The sequence below is a fragment of the Falco rusticolus genome, chromosome 5 (assembly GCF_015220075.1).
Source record: "Falco rusticolus isolate bFalRus1 chromosome 5, bFalRus1.pri, whole genome shotgun sequence".
Classification (NCBI taxonomy): Eukaryota; Metazoa; Chordata; class Aves; order Falconiformes; family Falconidae; genus Falco; species Falco rusticolus.
The window spans coordinates 83,523,280-83,539,470 of NC_051191.1; the positions used below are offsets into that span (position 1 = coordinate 83,523,280).

General features: G+C 45.4%; 1 protein-coding gene across 1 annotated transcript in view; it reads right to left on the reverse strand.

Moving 5' to 3' along the window:
- Nucleotides 1–384: 384 nt before the first annotated feature.
- LOC119148369 (alpha-2-macroglobulin-like protein 1) overlaps nt 385–16,191 on the reverse strand; it is a 29,626-nt gene continuing 13,819 nt past the window's right edge. Inside the window, 19 exon segments of the mRNA XM_037388413.1 lie at nt 385–431; nt 1,607–1,709; nt 1,964–2,032; nt 2,261–2,351; nt 3,083–3,204; nt 4,464–4,679; nt 5,086–5,270; nt 7,566–7,719; nt 8,505–8,579; nt 9,989–10,145; nt 10,243–10,324; nt 11,574–11,750; nt 12,348–12,431; nt 12,739–12,790; nt 12,967–13,088; nt 13,229–13,355; nt 13,561–13,786; nt 13,875–13,995; nt 14,549–14,654. Coding sequence (XP_037244310.1) covers nt 385–431; nt 1,607–1,709; nt 1,964–2,032; nt 2,261–2,351; nt 3,083–3,204; nt 4,464–4,679; nt 5,086–5,270; nt 7,566–7,719; nt 8,505–8,579; nt 9,989–10,145; nt 10,243–10,324; nt 11,574–11,750; nt 12,348–12,431; nt 12,739–12,790; nt 12,967–13,088; nt 13,229–13,355; nt 13,561–13,786; nt 13,875–13,995; nt 14,549–14,654 — 2,316 coding nt within the window.

Genomic DNA, 16,191 nt, shown 5'->3' on the forward strand with positions numbered 1-16,191 from the left:
ATTTTTAGGAAGCTATCTAAGAGCCAAGAGATCTTAAGGAATGTGTTGTGCAACATCTTTTTGTCATTGACATAGGCATTTCCAGTTGCTTTCAGATTTGGAATGATGTGAGGACTGCACATGTGAGGAGTGTATGGAAATGGAATAAAAATAGATCCTTTTAACCCTCCACGATATGCTCAGGCCTTGGTCTGCTTTGAGATTGTACCTGGACTAGAAACTGTGCCCACAACTTGTACAGTAGATCTCAAGTCAACCTGCAGTCCAAGAAGGCTATACAGCACATGATGGAATTAAATACAAAGCAGAGGTGGGCTGCTTTGCTTGCTAACCACCAGTCCTCTGCTCTGTTTCAGACATTCCCACCTTGGAAGCCTGTTAACACTAACCTGAACTGCAAGGGAAAACATATTCTCTTGCTGTGCGGTCATCTGTAAAAACAAAAGGGAAAGGATGGTGAGCTACAGAACTGCCTGGTAGGGTAATGCCAAGCTTCTTTCTCTTTAACACAACCATCCCACTACCTTAACTTTTTACTCTTCAGACTGTGCATGCAGGAACAGAAAAACGTCTACAGTCTGCCTCCCCAACATGTCTCCCATACAGCTGTAAAAAAAGACTCTGTTATGCATTGTGATACCTTCTAATGCAAGGGCGTTTTTGAAAATAGAGAACCTTTCAGTAGTGTGTCCTGATAGCATTGCTTTTTTACTGATGATTGGTATTTTCATGTCAGACAACAATTTTTAAATTGTATGTACTGAGGACAAAATTTCTTGTACAGGATGGAATAGCAAAGAGAGAGCATATTAGGTGAAAATATTTAGCTCTGTGAAGGCTGGGTTAAGAAGCCTCCTCCTCTTCTTGACATGGTGTAGAAGGGGGAACAAGAATGGAATTCAGTATACAACATGCGGGCCTGTGGTGCTGCTTTCTAAATCTCCAGTGGCAGTTTTTCCATTTTGTTCTTAAAATCTTTTTTAAAAACAATTCTTAATGTTCCATCTGCTATTTTGGCTCATACTGAGCACGGAATAAGCAGAGAGACTCAGAATGACTCCAAGATCTCTCTTCTGCGTGCTGATAGTTCATTTAGAGCTTTACAGTGTAAGAAATTATTTTCCTACTGTTCTCTGAGACATGGCAGCACCCAATGGATGGTAAGATTATTACACTGTACATGAAAAGCATAGAACTGAATTCTGCCTTCTGGTGGATCAGGGTGGCAGTATGTAACACTGATTTTCAGTAAATGCCTAAGTATTTTCAAGAGAGCTAAGGAGCTGGAGAAGACACGCTAAATTGGCAGAGAAGTTTCCTTTCCACAGAGACATGGCTTGAAGCTAGAGGAAGTCAAAAAACTCAGTCATTTTGAACACATACACACAACATAGTCATAGTGCCAGGCAGTCTCATTTCAAGAACAGAAAAGCAAGTGATTCTGCTACTTGGATGTAGAAGTTTTGTTCAGAGGAAACCCAAGCTTGGAGTTGCAGGAGGAAATGCACTGGAATTAGGGAGATAAGGGAGTAAGGGGCACAGTCAGAATTGTGTCTGAGTAGGGGGTTATGGTAGTTACTCTTTGCCTAGGTCAGTGAATTCTCACCTGGCTTGTAGTAGTCATAGACATGCACAGTTGCTGCTTTCAGGTTCTGCACTTCAACATCTTGTTCCACTGAGATGTTAAACTTCAGAGAAGTTGCACCCAGCTAGAGAGAAGAATAGAAGTGAGCAGAAACACACCGGTCATCTCAAAGTCACCTACATACCAACTTTATTCCCTCTGCATCATAGATTTCTTTCTCTGTCTTTCCAGGTTCTTCCACTCTCTTCCTCTTTTGCCACAATGTTAGCCTGCTTGACACCAGCCTAGAGGTTTGTATTTCTGATCTCTGAAAGTCCCAACACAAAGTGCTGCAGCTGCTAATACTTGAATGGGAAGTTCCCTGTGGTCTTCTCTTACCTCTTCCAAATAGATTGTGGTTTTGTCTGGTTTTATCTCTGTCTTTTTCACCAGGGGTATCTCCTCCAGCTGTATAGGAAGACAGGAGATGAGCTTGGTTAGCATCAGCTCATTGGCCTTCCCTGTGATAGGGGAAACAGCCCGCTATAGCTGCACTTGCTTAGTTTAGTTAGCTTGTAGCAGGGTAAGCAGCTACCATTCTCCAGCAGTTCTTAGATGTTTGGATATTTCTGGCTGAGCTACATCTGGAAAATAGATTTTCATACCTTCAGGGAAGGCCAGAAGAGAAAGTCTTACCGCTTTCACAGAGCTCTTCACAGCAGTGAACCCTGACAGATTCTCCACCTCCACCAGGGCCATGTTACTGGTCTCACGGTCTCCTACATAACTGAAAAAAGGCAGGAGAGGAGCACGTTAGGTGTGGAAGGCATCACAGCATTTCTAGGAGATATAATGAACACTTTCAAACTCTGGCCTTCTCTACAATGATGTGATGGGGCAATGGGACAAAAAATCGCCTCCATCTACTTTCTCAATATGGAGACAGATCGTGCAGCAAATGTGTTATGGTTAATGTGCTATGGCTTCATGCTGCCCTCTCCAATGGGTGAAAGTGATCTTTGACATTACAGGTTGAGAACAGCAATGTTGGCATCGTTCTCTTTCAGGACAGTAGAGTATGGAGAATATGGACGAAGACACTCATCCTAGACAGATGTGGGCAAGTGAAATATGGATAGGGACTGGAGTTTCTGCTGTCTGGTTCCTGTAGAGGTTCACACTGCAGGAGAATGCACCTCTGGGGTTGTTCAGCCCAGGCTGCCAAGTGTTCCCCAAGGTGGGAGCTCTGGCTCTTGGGAACACTGCCATCTCAGTTGTGCTCTGTGAGCTGCTCCATGCTGACTGAGATAGTGGCTGTGGCTCTGCAAGCCACTGCCAGTGCATTCCCATGCTTCTCCAGGCCTTAATTCTCAGTTCACAATCTTTTTGAGATCTATGGAGAAGAAAAGTCTTCCCCTGTGTCTTTGTCTCCACAGACAGATTTTTATGGGGTCGTGGTCATACTACTGGGTCTCCCTCTTCTTTCCACTGAAGAAAAAGCCTCAAGGGATCTCATACCTGATGGACACATGGATGTCAAGCTGTTTCCTGACACCATCACATTCTCTTGGTACTGTTTCCACATCCACGACAAACACCTCTTCTCTTTTTGGTGGTGGGATGTTATAGTACAAAGTGGTCTGGTGGGGGAAAAAAAGTCTCTGTGAAGTGCCCTGGAGCTTCCCTGTATGAGCTAAAGGACTATCTGTGCCTCCAGGTTTTAATGAATTGGTAACCAGTGGCTAACACAGTTGGCCTCAGCTGTGCTTGCTGTTCAGACATGCTGTTTAGCACATAGCATCAGATACATCTGCCAAATGCAACCCTTAGCATGGAGGCTCAGCTTTCTGTGATCCAAGGCCTCATTCAGTACAACATTGTCTCAGCCTTACAGAAAAATAATATTGTGAAGGTGTGAGAAAGTACATTAGCTAAAACCCTGCCCACAAGGAGGAAGGACTGTAACTGTTTACAGTTGACATGATAGTAATTAATTAGTAGTTCTAGGTCTCAAGAGGAAAAATACTGACAAAACAAGTCTAAAACCCTTAAGAAAGAAAGAAAGAGCAAAGAATCAGAAGAGGACAACTCAGCAAGAGGGATGATCACACTCCTCCAAAGAGCATCATGGGCCTATCTTCCTCCACCTGCCTGGTGACTGATTGAACGGCAGCAGGTACTGCATCAGATATCTTATACTTACTGACCATATTCAAGTGTAGCCAAGCAGCATGAGTCCTAGTTACCTCCTACATACATTAACAATAAAATAATTGTGTTCTCTTGTCTATACATGGCTTACAGGTTCTCTGTGAACATCATAAGAGATGGATGGACAGAAATGACCCAGCGAGGGAGGTTTTCACAGGGAGTGACTTGCACCCTTTGCTGCATGAATGGCCCATAAGCAGACCACTATCAAAGCTGCCAGAAAAATAAGATGTATTTTCCTAATGGACCAGTTATGTTGGGATAAGAAGACGTTGGTCCTACAGCACTCCTCATCTCTGCACGTGATAACAACCCAAAGAATATTACGTCAGGGAATATACAGTGCTCAGCTCCTGAAGCCATGACATCAGCAGCATATGTTCGATACAGAAGCAGGTGTTGCGCAGTATCTCATCATTCTTGACTTCATATCTACTGATCTCTTAACAATGACGAGGCTCTGTAGTATGGAACAGCAAAGCTGAGATATATTGGAGAAGATGCCATAGATCATTGCAATAAAACTATGTCAACAGAGTATACCTGAGCTCTTTCAAGCTTGACCAAATTCTGCCTAGAAAGCCAAACCCTACCCAGAATTTGAGGCTATAGTGCCTGCTTAAGAGCCAAACCTCACTTGGATAGTCAGTGGCAAAAGCTGAGAGCTCTATTCCTTGTCTATACTCACCTGTACATAAACACAGCCACTGCCAGTCGCCTGCACTGTGTACATCCCTGGGACTGCAAGGAGAGATGCCTGGTGCAGGACCAGCTTGTTGTTCCTGTGCACATGGAATTCCAATGGAGAAGCCTCCTTGCTTTTCACTGTCACCTTTACGTCTCTGATCTCCTGAGGAATCAGGGCTGCATACTGAGCAAGGGCCTGCAGGCTAACAACTGTGTCCTGAAGGCAAAGAGAGAGTCACATTGCTGTGGAGCCATGCAGTGCAAGATCCAGCACACTAGGTCAGGCACTGCAGAGAGAACCATGCTCCTCATGGCCCTGATTCACACTCCAACACAATCAAGGTCTATGCCACTAAGTGCACAGGTAAGGTCAGTGCTACAGGCAGCAGGATGACTTCTGTAACTGGAAAAGGTGGCTTCTGAGCCCTGATTAGCAGTCCTAGGCCCTGGGTTATCCCAACTACACCACAGAAGTTTCCCCATGGCATTCCTCTTCCCAAGCAGTGCTCATACATGTCTGTCTGCAAGGGGTGGATCTAGAGTGACATGCACATGAGAGATGTGCACATCACTCCAGGCACAATATCTCTCTCCTTTCCTCATGACTTTCCCCGACTTGTTACCTGTGTGGAAGCAAATCCACCAAAGGCATTTCTTTGCCCACTGAGCCAGTGCACAAGCTTGCTCACTGAGGCTTCACTGAGTGCCAAGTCTGACTGGGAGACGTGAGCCAGGAGGATGTAGGCTACTGTCTCAATCACAGAGGAAGAAGATTGTTCACTACTGGAATACGATGTCAGGAGCTCTGCTGATGTGGGGAGAAAAATATGGAAGAGAAGAACAGTAGATTCTTATGAATATCAGCTTCTCCTGCCCTGGTACCCTTCAAGGACTGGCAGTTTCCTGTACACCAACAAAAATGCTATGCCTTTCTGGGGCACCTCAGAGACAGAAGGCAATCTCTCCTGTTATTTTTGTACTCTGAAGAGCCAGGTATCTGTGATAGGCTCCACTTCTTCCTTTGAAAGCACAGAGAGATCCAGGCCCCAAATCCTCAACCAGTTCCTCTAGCAAACAGTTCCCCTAGAAACTGATTGACTCTGAACAGAGGCTTTTTGTTTAAAGTACAGTCCTAGTCTTATCCAGCTTTATATATTCAAAGCTATATCCCCAAGCTACAGCATTTTTCCTGTTTCTGCTTTTACTTAGGACAGTCTAACAGGGCTCTCTGTGCTGAAAACCTCTAGGACTCATTCCTTGTCAGTTGTATCTATTGTACAAGAACTGGTCACTCTTTGAGGGAGAATGGCTGGCAGGCTACCGGGGGAGCAAGACTACCCAACTTATTTTGTTGGCATCCTCACTGTGCAGTGCATAAGCTAGGGCAATTTAAGCCGGAGCTGGGATCCCGCCTGTGGTCCAAGCTCATGAGCACTGAATGCACCTGATTGAATGTTTTTCTGTAGTGATGGTAGGGGACTAACCATAATTCAGCTAAGACTTTAGCTTAATTATGCCAGCGCAGACATCTTCTGCAAGGGTACAAATATGAAAACCTGAAATGCTTTTACATACAAAGTCAGTTTTCAGAACAAACCTTCACTTTTGAAATATGAAGTGCAAATTCACTTGTTTGCTTAAAACCAGCATAAAGACCTTAGAATGTAGGTCAGGGACTCTATTAGGTATTACTTCATTATGTTTATCACAATGGAAGGTTTTTGCACGAGGGGTTTGTGATTTGTTATTTCCAAGGTGGCATAAGCAGAACAATTTTTTCATGAAGTGATAGAAAGTGTCTTGGAGATGCAGCTACAGATGACCTTCAAATTAACCCTGATTCTTTAAAAAGCACCAAACTCCTGTTTGAGATCCAACTGTAATCCTGTTAGTGAGGCTAACAGAATCCCAGCCACCAGGCCATGGAAGGTGTCTCTAGCCAGCAGCAGATAGTTATCTGGGGCAGAGATTCTCCAGCAGGCAAACTGGCTGCAGCTGGTGGCTGCAGTGACATCCGCAGATTCAGCAGGCAGAACACCAACATGTGAGACAATACCTTTCCTTCAAAACTCCATTGCTCTTGCCAAGTCATTCCTAATTATTATCAGTGGAAGCAAGAGCCAAAGAAAACTATCACTTGACCCATAGGCAGTTTGTAGTGCTCCATGCATAGGGTCTTAAGGGGACATTTTCTGAAGTGCTTGGTAACTCAGAAGCATCAGACTGACTGGACATCAGTGAGGATGTGCTCCAGTCACATGTTCCATATGTACTATCTCAGAGGCAGCTCTGAACAAATATTGCACTCGGTGTGTGCAATTCTGCTGCTTCCCTTTTGCTCACTACCCACCCTGTGAAGCCAGCTGGGCAGCTTGAGTGGCTATGCAGTGAACTGAACTCTGCATTGGTAGCTGGTCAGGCTGAAAAATCCTCTCCCCCTTTTTTCTTCTGTTATTTTGCAGTCCCCAATGTAGTTTACCATACTGCCAGATGAACTATTGTGGGGAGTAACTTACTTAAGACAAGTTCTGTAATATTTTTACCAGCTGTTTAACTCAGGTTTATAGGCTCAAGTGTTTTGAAACCCTGACCTGGCATTCTCATTCAGGATAGAAGTCCAGTTATTTCCAAGTTAAAGAGACAAAAGGAAGAACCAAGCTCAGCAGTGCAGCAATAAAGATGCATCCACCCAAGGGCCCTGAGCTGAGTAGAGCAGCAATGGGGAAGCGGTCAAAAGGTTTGAATTCTGCAAGTAAATGCCCTGTCCAGCAACTGAGTAGACATGGTGAAGCAAATTTCCTCTGCAAGATTCTTTTGTATGATGTATGAATTGCTGAAGAACGATGGGAGCACCACAGCTGAAGTGAGTGCTCTGACCACAGAAATTAAGCATGGATCAGTTCTTCTGCTTTTGGTTAGAAATTGTTTCCTGGGTCTGAGAAAACTAGAAACTTTCATAGCTTCAGTTGATTTTTTTGACGCAAAAAACAATCTGAGAATAGTTAAATTGCCAAAACTACAATTAAATCCTACAAATTAAATAAGGCCTTAAACACAGTCATTATCTCTAGAACCCAAAATCTTCTAAACAGCAACAACCTACCAGTTTCCTTCTCTAGCATATCCAGGAGCTGCTCTCTCATCTCCATGTCCTTGTTCAGTGTGAAGACATAAGCCATCAAGGCCTTGACATAAAGGCTTGTCTTATCAAGCGTTACATTTTTGAGGCAATGCAAGGCATTATCCAGCATGGTGTCCTAGAAAGGAATCCAAACCCAGTGAATTTCCTCTGACCAAACAAAAAGTTTTTGTGAAAATCTATACCCAACCCTCAAGCATCCCAGTTACATCCTTGATGTATTTCAGTGCTAGCATCTCTCTCAGGGCTGTAGAATATTAAGTAGAGTGGACACAGCATCACTCGCTGTGGGTTGAAAACAAAGACATGACTGGGCATCTCACTGGGATAGGGCATTGCTAATAAATACACTGAAGAATCCAGCTGTAGGAAGTGTCTGGTAACACACTGGCTCAGAACTGTCAGACCTGCATGCTGTGGGTCTCAGCTCCCAAGGAGATAGGGCATTGTTTTTAGAACTGTACCAGTAAGGCTGGAATATCAGCCCATCGTGGCTAGAACAGTTTACACTTGGCTTGAAGGTCACTGCTTTTGTTTCAGGTCTGAAGGAGGGGGGTACTGCATACCTGAAAGGGGGTCTTTTTTTTTCCTCCTTTAGCTATACTGGTGAGTTTAATAAAAACTATTGCCTTTCCCTGCAAGCCCTGAGCCATTTCCAGAGACAGTTGTTTCCCCTGAGATCAGCTGAGAATGGCAGATGCACTGCTTTGCTATAAATCAGGCCATTTATATAAAAACTCCTTACCAAGTTAAACTTTTCCTGTTGAGCTTATTGTGGACAATGGCGGAACGTGACAGAATCTTTCACCAACTCAAGCTGGGTATCCCTGAAACCACAGACCTGGGGAGGAATGACTCCCTTGGCATGCTCCCAAGCCCTGCAAGAGTTCTGGTGTGACTTACATTCTTTTCCAGCTGGAGCTCCACCAGCGCAGCGGTGATATAGGCTGTGAATGAGACGGTATCATCCACACCACCCTGCAAGTCGCACAGACAGACATCAGAAAGGGACAAACCCAACCATTGCTTGCCCGTCTTTGTATGGCCACTGAAACTGCCTATGGATGCTATATCTAAGACAGTATACGGTACCATGTCTCTGGGTGTTCTTGAACATGTGGGGGCTGAAGGAAAGCACTCCAGGCTCACTTACTGAATATCATGAAACTCTAGTGTTGAAGGCAGCCTCAGAGCCATATTGTACATACATCCTAGGTGTGCCTTCTCATAGAAGGGCATGAAGCAAACTGTTAAGCCATTTGTTTTATTAAATATGTTGCAACTGGACACTTGAACAAAGTTTTCGTGATGTAGGTTTTGCATACATAGAAGCAATACACTTTCGCTTACAATTCAGCTGACTCTGAGAAGCTACAAGTTAACATGGGTAAACAGGCTCGCAAGAGCCTCTTTTCCCATCAGAGGAAATTCATTCTTGGGAAGTTCTGCTTGCATCCTCAGATGTGAGATAAGATTACATCTAAAATAAGGGGGGAAATTTGGGCTGAGACGCTGAGAAGCATCATTGACACTGAGCAGCAGAAACTTTGAATGTAAGGTGTGGAGAAGCAAAATCTATTCCAAAAAGTTCTATTCCAATAGAAAGCCCAAGCTGAGAAAATAGTGAAAGTCAAAAATGAACAGTCTACACATACACTCTGGTTTTATTTTGTACTGCATCCAAATTTTAAGAAAAAAAAGGCTAACCCTTTGCTTCAGTAAAATAGCAGCCTGTTTTCCTTCATAAAACTGCCTTGTATTTAATATGGGCAACTTTGCAATCTGACCTGTCTGGATTATTCTTACCTTTACAAAGACAAGGAACCCAAGTATTGCCATACTGCATGCACACCGTTCGTACCTGAGCATGAGGGCATGTTCACCATGTTTAGTGCATTTCCAGCTACACTGCAGGGATCGTTTTGGGGATGCTGGGCTCCAGGAGCAGTCATATTTTTGTGGAACTGACGGGACAACTGTGTCTTCAGATAATCCCATATTAGAGCACATAGGCAGGCCTATCTAGAGAGTATTGTGCATTGTAAGGCACCAGAAGAGGGAGAATCCAACCAGGGTATTCTAGACAAACACTAAAAAATAAAAATACTTCTCCCTGTGCCTCGAAGTGCCTTGGCCCGACTAGCCCTGGTGCCTTTTGGCTACAGTAAAAATAAAGGAAGCCTAGCAGAGATTAAAACCTCACATAGAGGAAATGCCTGCTGTTTTAGGCCATGCTTTTTCATTCTGCTCTGGGAAGCCGCCTTGCCTGTGCTAGGCTATGGGGACATTGCTTTGTGCTACTGTGTACAGTGGAAGAGCCTGGGGAAGCAACCCTGTGCCCCACATTGGGTTCTTCCCGCTCCCACTGCCATGCCCGGCAGCCATACCTTCAAGTCATTGTTGAAGAGCTTCCCAACGCTCTGGAAGCAGCCACTGGGCAGCTGGTGCTTCTGCAGCCAGTGCAGAGCGCTGCGCACATCATCCTCATTGATGTAAATGTGAGAGCTAGCTTGTCCAAAGGACCTGGCTACAAAAGCTGTCAGCCTGTGAGCAGAGCACAAAGGAATCCCATGTCACAGCCAGTAGCTGAACCAGCAAGGACAATAGCTCTGGGATGACTGTAGCAATTCTGGTCACTCACCATGTGTTGCCCTCATCGTCAGCTTTCCCAAAGGCACTGTAGGAGCCATCATCATGTTTGAAGAGCAGCTGACGCTGGTAACCTACGAAGACAGGTGCCAGGACGTGACTCTCAGTTTGAGGGCCTGCAGCATCTCACACTGTATCCTTGCTGTGGGAAGAAGGCTTCACAGCAAGAGACTTCACCAGATCCTACAGGGAGAGACACTGAGGCAAACCTACCACCCCACCATTCCCCGTGCATCCCACAGCATCACCATGACAAGAAGCAGTTGCACAGCATCATTGAAGCGCACCATGCAGCTGCTCTACATTACTAAAGCCGTTACATGCAAGTACTGTGGGTATCTGCCCTGCTGGTTTGCAGAACGGTGACATGCTCGGCCACCTCACGTCTCCCTGTGCCCCAGGGAACCGTCACGGGCACCTTGCTGTGAATAAAACAAGCTGCAGGAATGAGGAGGAAGGCTTTTCCTAGAGGAGACCAATATGAAACCCTGTATGTTTTTCAGCACTTCTGCTTGCCTCTGGAACTCAAGAAAGCACTAATGGCATGTACAGAGTGACAAGGCCATGCCTTTAAGCTCTGAGGGCAGAACACTGTCCGCATCTGTTTGCTCTTCCTCCACCCTCCACATGGCCTCATTCTTTACCCTCCACCTTGCCTCTCTGCTGCTGCTGTTCTCTTGGGTAGGTCCCTTGCTCCCAAATATCTGTCCTAATTTACAGAACAAGAGAGAGAGGCGGAAGGAGAGGGAGTAAAATCCTATCCATGGAAGGCTGCTGAGTTTGCAGCGTAGCATGATAAGGAGACTGGCAGGCTGAAATGCGAGGCGCATTGCAAAATGAGACTCAGGCACTGGCACTGTATTAAATTCAGATTACACTGGACAGAGCTGACATGCCCCCACAATATGTGTCCTAAAACATGGGGAAACAGCAAGCTACCAAACTCCTATCTATCCCCAAAGGCCACTCCTTATTCTAGCTAATAGCAGCTGATGCCCTGTTTCCACAAGGGAGTTCCGTCTGCCTCGGACTGATAAGGGAACAAAACACAGGCATCACATAATGACGGAAATAATTAATTACCAACTCCCTTCTCAGAAAAGCAGCCTTAGTACCTCAGTAACAGGCAGAGACAGAAGTCTTGCTTCTTCAGAAACATGCTCTTCCTTCCATGAGACATTTCCCTCATTTTCTGTGATACTTTCCTTTGTCACAGCTCCGGCAGTGCTCCCACTCCCGCCCTGCTTCCCACCAGACCAGTGCCCACACTTCTGGTTCATAGCACTTTCATTTTGCAGCAGGAGGAAAAAGAACAGTGTTTACCTGTTCTCAGGAATTTCAGTGCTGTATCTTTAATTTCTGGGTCCAGTTGTTTAGTCTTATTCAGGTACTGGAGTATGAAGATGTTTGGTGCAAACTGAACCATGTTCTGTTCACCACAGCCAAAGGGCATCATTAGCAGCTGGTCTAGGTTTTGAAGTGCTGGGCCCATGATGTCCCCTTAAGTTTGAGGTGGAGGGGCAGGAGGAAAAAAAAAGCACAGACATTCAGCAGTATGAAACAAAGGGACTGCTGCCTTATTTAAGCTTTACTGAGATCCTGAAAAATAGCCAGCCCCTCACTGAATGGAGATGATTAAGATTTCTGCTGACCCCTCTTAGGTTAAGCCAGCACAGAAAGGGTTGCACAGTCATGGTTCTGGGAGGAGGGAGGGAATGCAAAGCTTGAGGGGGTCTCAAGAAAGGTGAAGAGGGCTGTCATTCCTGAGTGGGTATCAAGGAGAGAAAAGAATTACAGAGGCAAACTAGGTGGAAGTCTGCAGGGATGGTTTTGGTTTGCTTAGGTGGATGGCAGTGACAGACTTCACAGGAGATACCCCATCTTGCGCTTTCTTGTCCAGCCGCTTGGGGATCACCCAGGATCATTCCTTATGAGTATTGAAGTATTGAAAAAGATTACTTGATCCACATTTCTGAGGCCAGCATCACATGCCTTACAGTTTATCTCATGAGGAACTAGGTTGATGCATCATTAAGGCCAAAGCATTGGGCAAGCTCTTCCCGCTGGAGACCCAAGAGCAGGGAAAGACTTTCTCACCAATCACAGAGAAAGTGGCTCGGCCAGATCCCTCCAGCACTTCTGCAGGCAAAGTCAGGGAGAACTCTTCAGAGACAGTGTTATCTGTGAAGGCAGAACCCAGAAATTTATCCCATGGAAGAAGTAGAACACACAAGTGTAACACCCCAAGGAGACCCAGGTGAGGCTCAGTGTGACATCGAGTCACAGCAGCTGAGGCTTGCAAACAAAAGCCTCAATGAGGAAACTGCCAGGTAGAAGACAGATGTGACCAAACTACTTGGTTGTTCTCCCAGGTGCCACCAGCGCTTGCTCTCTAACAATTTTCCCCCACGTCTGGGCATTTGCAGTAGCCCTGTCCCTTCCCTCCTGCTCTCATAATCAATAGCAGTCAGGGATTTTTGTCCCATACCTGCAGCACAGAGAAAGGCGTTTTGGGTCTTCTCTTGTAGGACACCTCCTGGCTGCAGATGGAGAAAGAGTAGTTCAGATAGGGAAGGTAGGAAAGGAAGTCACCATACCTCAGCAAGCCTGTCTGCTTCCAAGAAGAAGGGGTTAAACTTCCTCTTAGCATCTTGCTAACTGCCTCAGGGGATAACCCACTGTCCCCAGGTGTTCTCCACCCTGAGGTGTGACTAACCTTCACAAGCAAAGGTTTTATCACTGTGTCTCTCTCTCCTTGCGAAGGTGTCACAGCAATCCTGTTACTACACAGATGGTGTGAATCTTCTGCCACGCTGCTCACGGTGACATTCACTTTGCCTGAAGGGAGCACAGGACCACATTGCTGAACACTTGCAGCAGGCAGCTGGATGTGTGAGCATCCAGAGCAGACATGCAGAGGCAGGCAAATTCCACCCGTCCCTCTGCTAGCTGCCACACATCCCTCTGCTCAGCCTCACCCAGTCTGGTGGCTGTCACATTCCACACGAAGGTTTTTGCTTCATTGGCACAGAGGCAGCTGGTGAACTGGCAGCCTGGGCAGGCATCCACCTTCAGTTCTGGGGTCTCTGTGAGGGTGGTGTGTATCTGAGGTGGTGGGGTGTACAAGCACACATTAGCATACAGTTAGTAACAAGCAGTGCACAAAGGAGCAAATATCACGGATCACGAGTGCGAGGCTGTGCTTTGTGGCTCAGATGTCATTATCTAGGGCTCCTGAGAAGCTCATAGCTTGCATTTGGGCTCAAGTTTCCGCTCTGACAGAGGCTGTGTAATTGGGGGGAATTCTTACCTGGATGCAGTCCTTGAGGTAGTTGAAGACAGTGGCTTTTAGGCTGAAAGTCTCTCCTTGGATCACAGAGTACGGCAGTGACAGATCCACAAAAAAGGGCTGGAAGACCCTAAGAGTGGTCAGAGGTGACAACCCAAAGCCAGTATCAGCAACACAGAAGGTGTTGGCATTCCATTCTGTGATGGTGTCAGGTACAGCAACTTGGAGAGACACTTGCCCGTTGTCCCTACAGCAGGAAGAGAGAACTTGCTTAGAAGCAGTCAGAAGTTTCCAGAGGGGCTCTCAGGGGAAGGCAGGTAGAGGCTGTTACCAACCCAACAGAGACCAAATCCCAAAGCCAGGTCTCTGGGAAAAGTGTCCGTGGTTTTGGCTTCTTCTTGTCATCAGAGTGAGATACAGAACCACCATGGCCACGATAGCCATCATGGCTGACTCCTTGGAAAGCAAGTGATACATCAGAAAACAACATATGTAGCTCCAGGTGAAATTAGTTCTTCAGAGGCAATCTATTCCAAACCTTAAATGCTTCATGACACAGAACAAGATCGTACAGACTTGGCATTTCAGTGAGAATCTGACACACGCTGTGTATTTTGGGGGAACACAGCTTTAAGGAGACAGAGTTGGATAGAGTTTAGCCTGAGGCTCAATCTGACAGATCCAGCAAGTTTGGTCTGGATCCAGGGGGAGACAGCATGCTCAAATGGAGTCGCACTCTTTTTAAATGATCTGTGAAAGTGCTTGCGGAGAGCATACTACATTATCTGTGAAAAGCGCGGAACACGGGGACAGCCAATAAAGCACAGACATTTGAGCTTTTAACTGTGATTTATAAATCAGGTCCACTGAACTGAACACAAGCCTTGCTCCTCTCCTACACCAACAAGAAACACGAAAGGATGGAAGTCGGCTGTCCCAGCTGCAGGCTGGCCAGAACTGTGAGACGAAAGCCCCTTCAGTCAAGGAGAGGGACATGTCCATTCCTTACCAGCAACATTGTCTGTTCCAGAGTACATCTTTTTCTCAAAGCCTGGTAGCATACAGGAAACTGGTTTCTTGATTCTAGTATTGGTTAATATTTTCATGCGCAATTTCTGGGAAAACATTGAAGAGTGCAAATCAATGATAAATAAAAGGGAACCAAGGATGTTGAAAATGTCTGAGAGCAGGTACCGTAACGGGGGAGTGGTGTGGTAGCTGGATCACTTTAAGATGCTGCTTGTTTGCACACATATGCATAAACTTACAGGCTCAGACTCTGGGCAGTGCACAAAGACTGGAAACCAGCTTCTGAGGAACGCTGAGGCCAATTATTGCTTCTCATAGAAGTAAATTTCAACTAGATCTGTCCTTCATGTGCCCGACCCTAACAATGACCCAGAGTCAAATGCCATATATTCCATGAAAAAACTTAAGAGAAAAAGTTCTAAACTTTAGGTCTGCATGATTTTGAATGGAAAGATCTGACTGGCTGTTCACAATCAACTGCACTTACACAAGTTAGTACCAGTCTTGGCTTAGAAAACTGATGGGGAACTTGGTCACAACTTAGTATGGATTCTGTTTTTGTCTGAACAAGACTCAAACTCTCAAGGGCTGTGCTTCACAAGGCAGAAACATTGGACTGAATGCACCCTCATGTGCATGGACTGAGAGGAAGACATCATCACACCAAAAAAACGCATGCAATCCTGTGAGCAATCCTTGCTTTGGTTTAGTGGTCTGCAAGTCACTGAGAAGTCTTCTACTTTCTCAAAGAGCCAAAAGCCTTCATGGAGATCATAGGCCGTCACCCTTTCTGAGGAGGCTGTACATGCCCATGGATTTAGTCATATGTTACAGGACAGTCATCCGTTACAAGATCACTATTAATCAAGGTATAGTGGGATCTCCTTTAACTAGCATCCAATGTAATCTAGGAGTAAGCATCTAGAAGACAGCCCAGTACTGTGCCTTTGGGGGGAAGCAGGGTCTGTATTTGTACGGTAGAGTTCTGTCAGCCTGAGAAGCCCGTGCAACTCACAATCCATTTTGGGTTGCTTTCAGTGTGTTGTTACTTTCTTCTGCTATTTTGAGGTCCTTTTACCTGCATGTATTTATTTAAACATTCTGTCAGAAGCAGCACTTCTTGGGTTCCAGTTAGCAGATGTGTTATTAATCTTTTTCTGGCTATTGGGCTTGTTAGCAGATTAGCTTATTTTGTCATTTGTCTTGACAGTTAGCTATGAAACCAAATTGTGAAGGACTTCCTTTTACTAAAAATTCTTTGAGAAGAAGTAAGAAGAGACTCAATGAAACACAGAGTAAACAACTTTACAAATACAATAATAGCCAAGCAACAATCGGTCAAAATATGGAGAGCTGCTTGGGGTCTTGCTGGGATATCCTTGCCGCTCCCCCTTGGTAGATATGGTAGCCTAAACTAGGTTTGTTCATTTTCACACTGTCTTTTTCTGATCAGGTGGTTTGCACTATGCTTGCTTATAAGTTTAATCTTTCCCCATAGTCCCCAAATGAGTGTGACTACACTGAAGAGCAAGGTACATAGGACTTCTAGCAATGAACATTGGGGCAGCTGAAGTTTGCTAAGACTAAACTCTTGCGGGCATTCTGGAAACTGCTGGCTCAGGA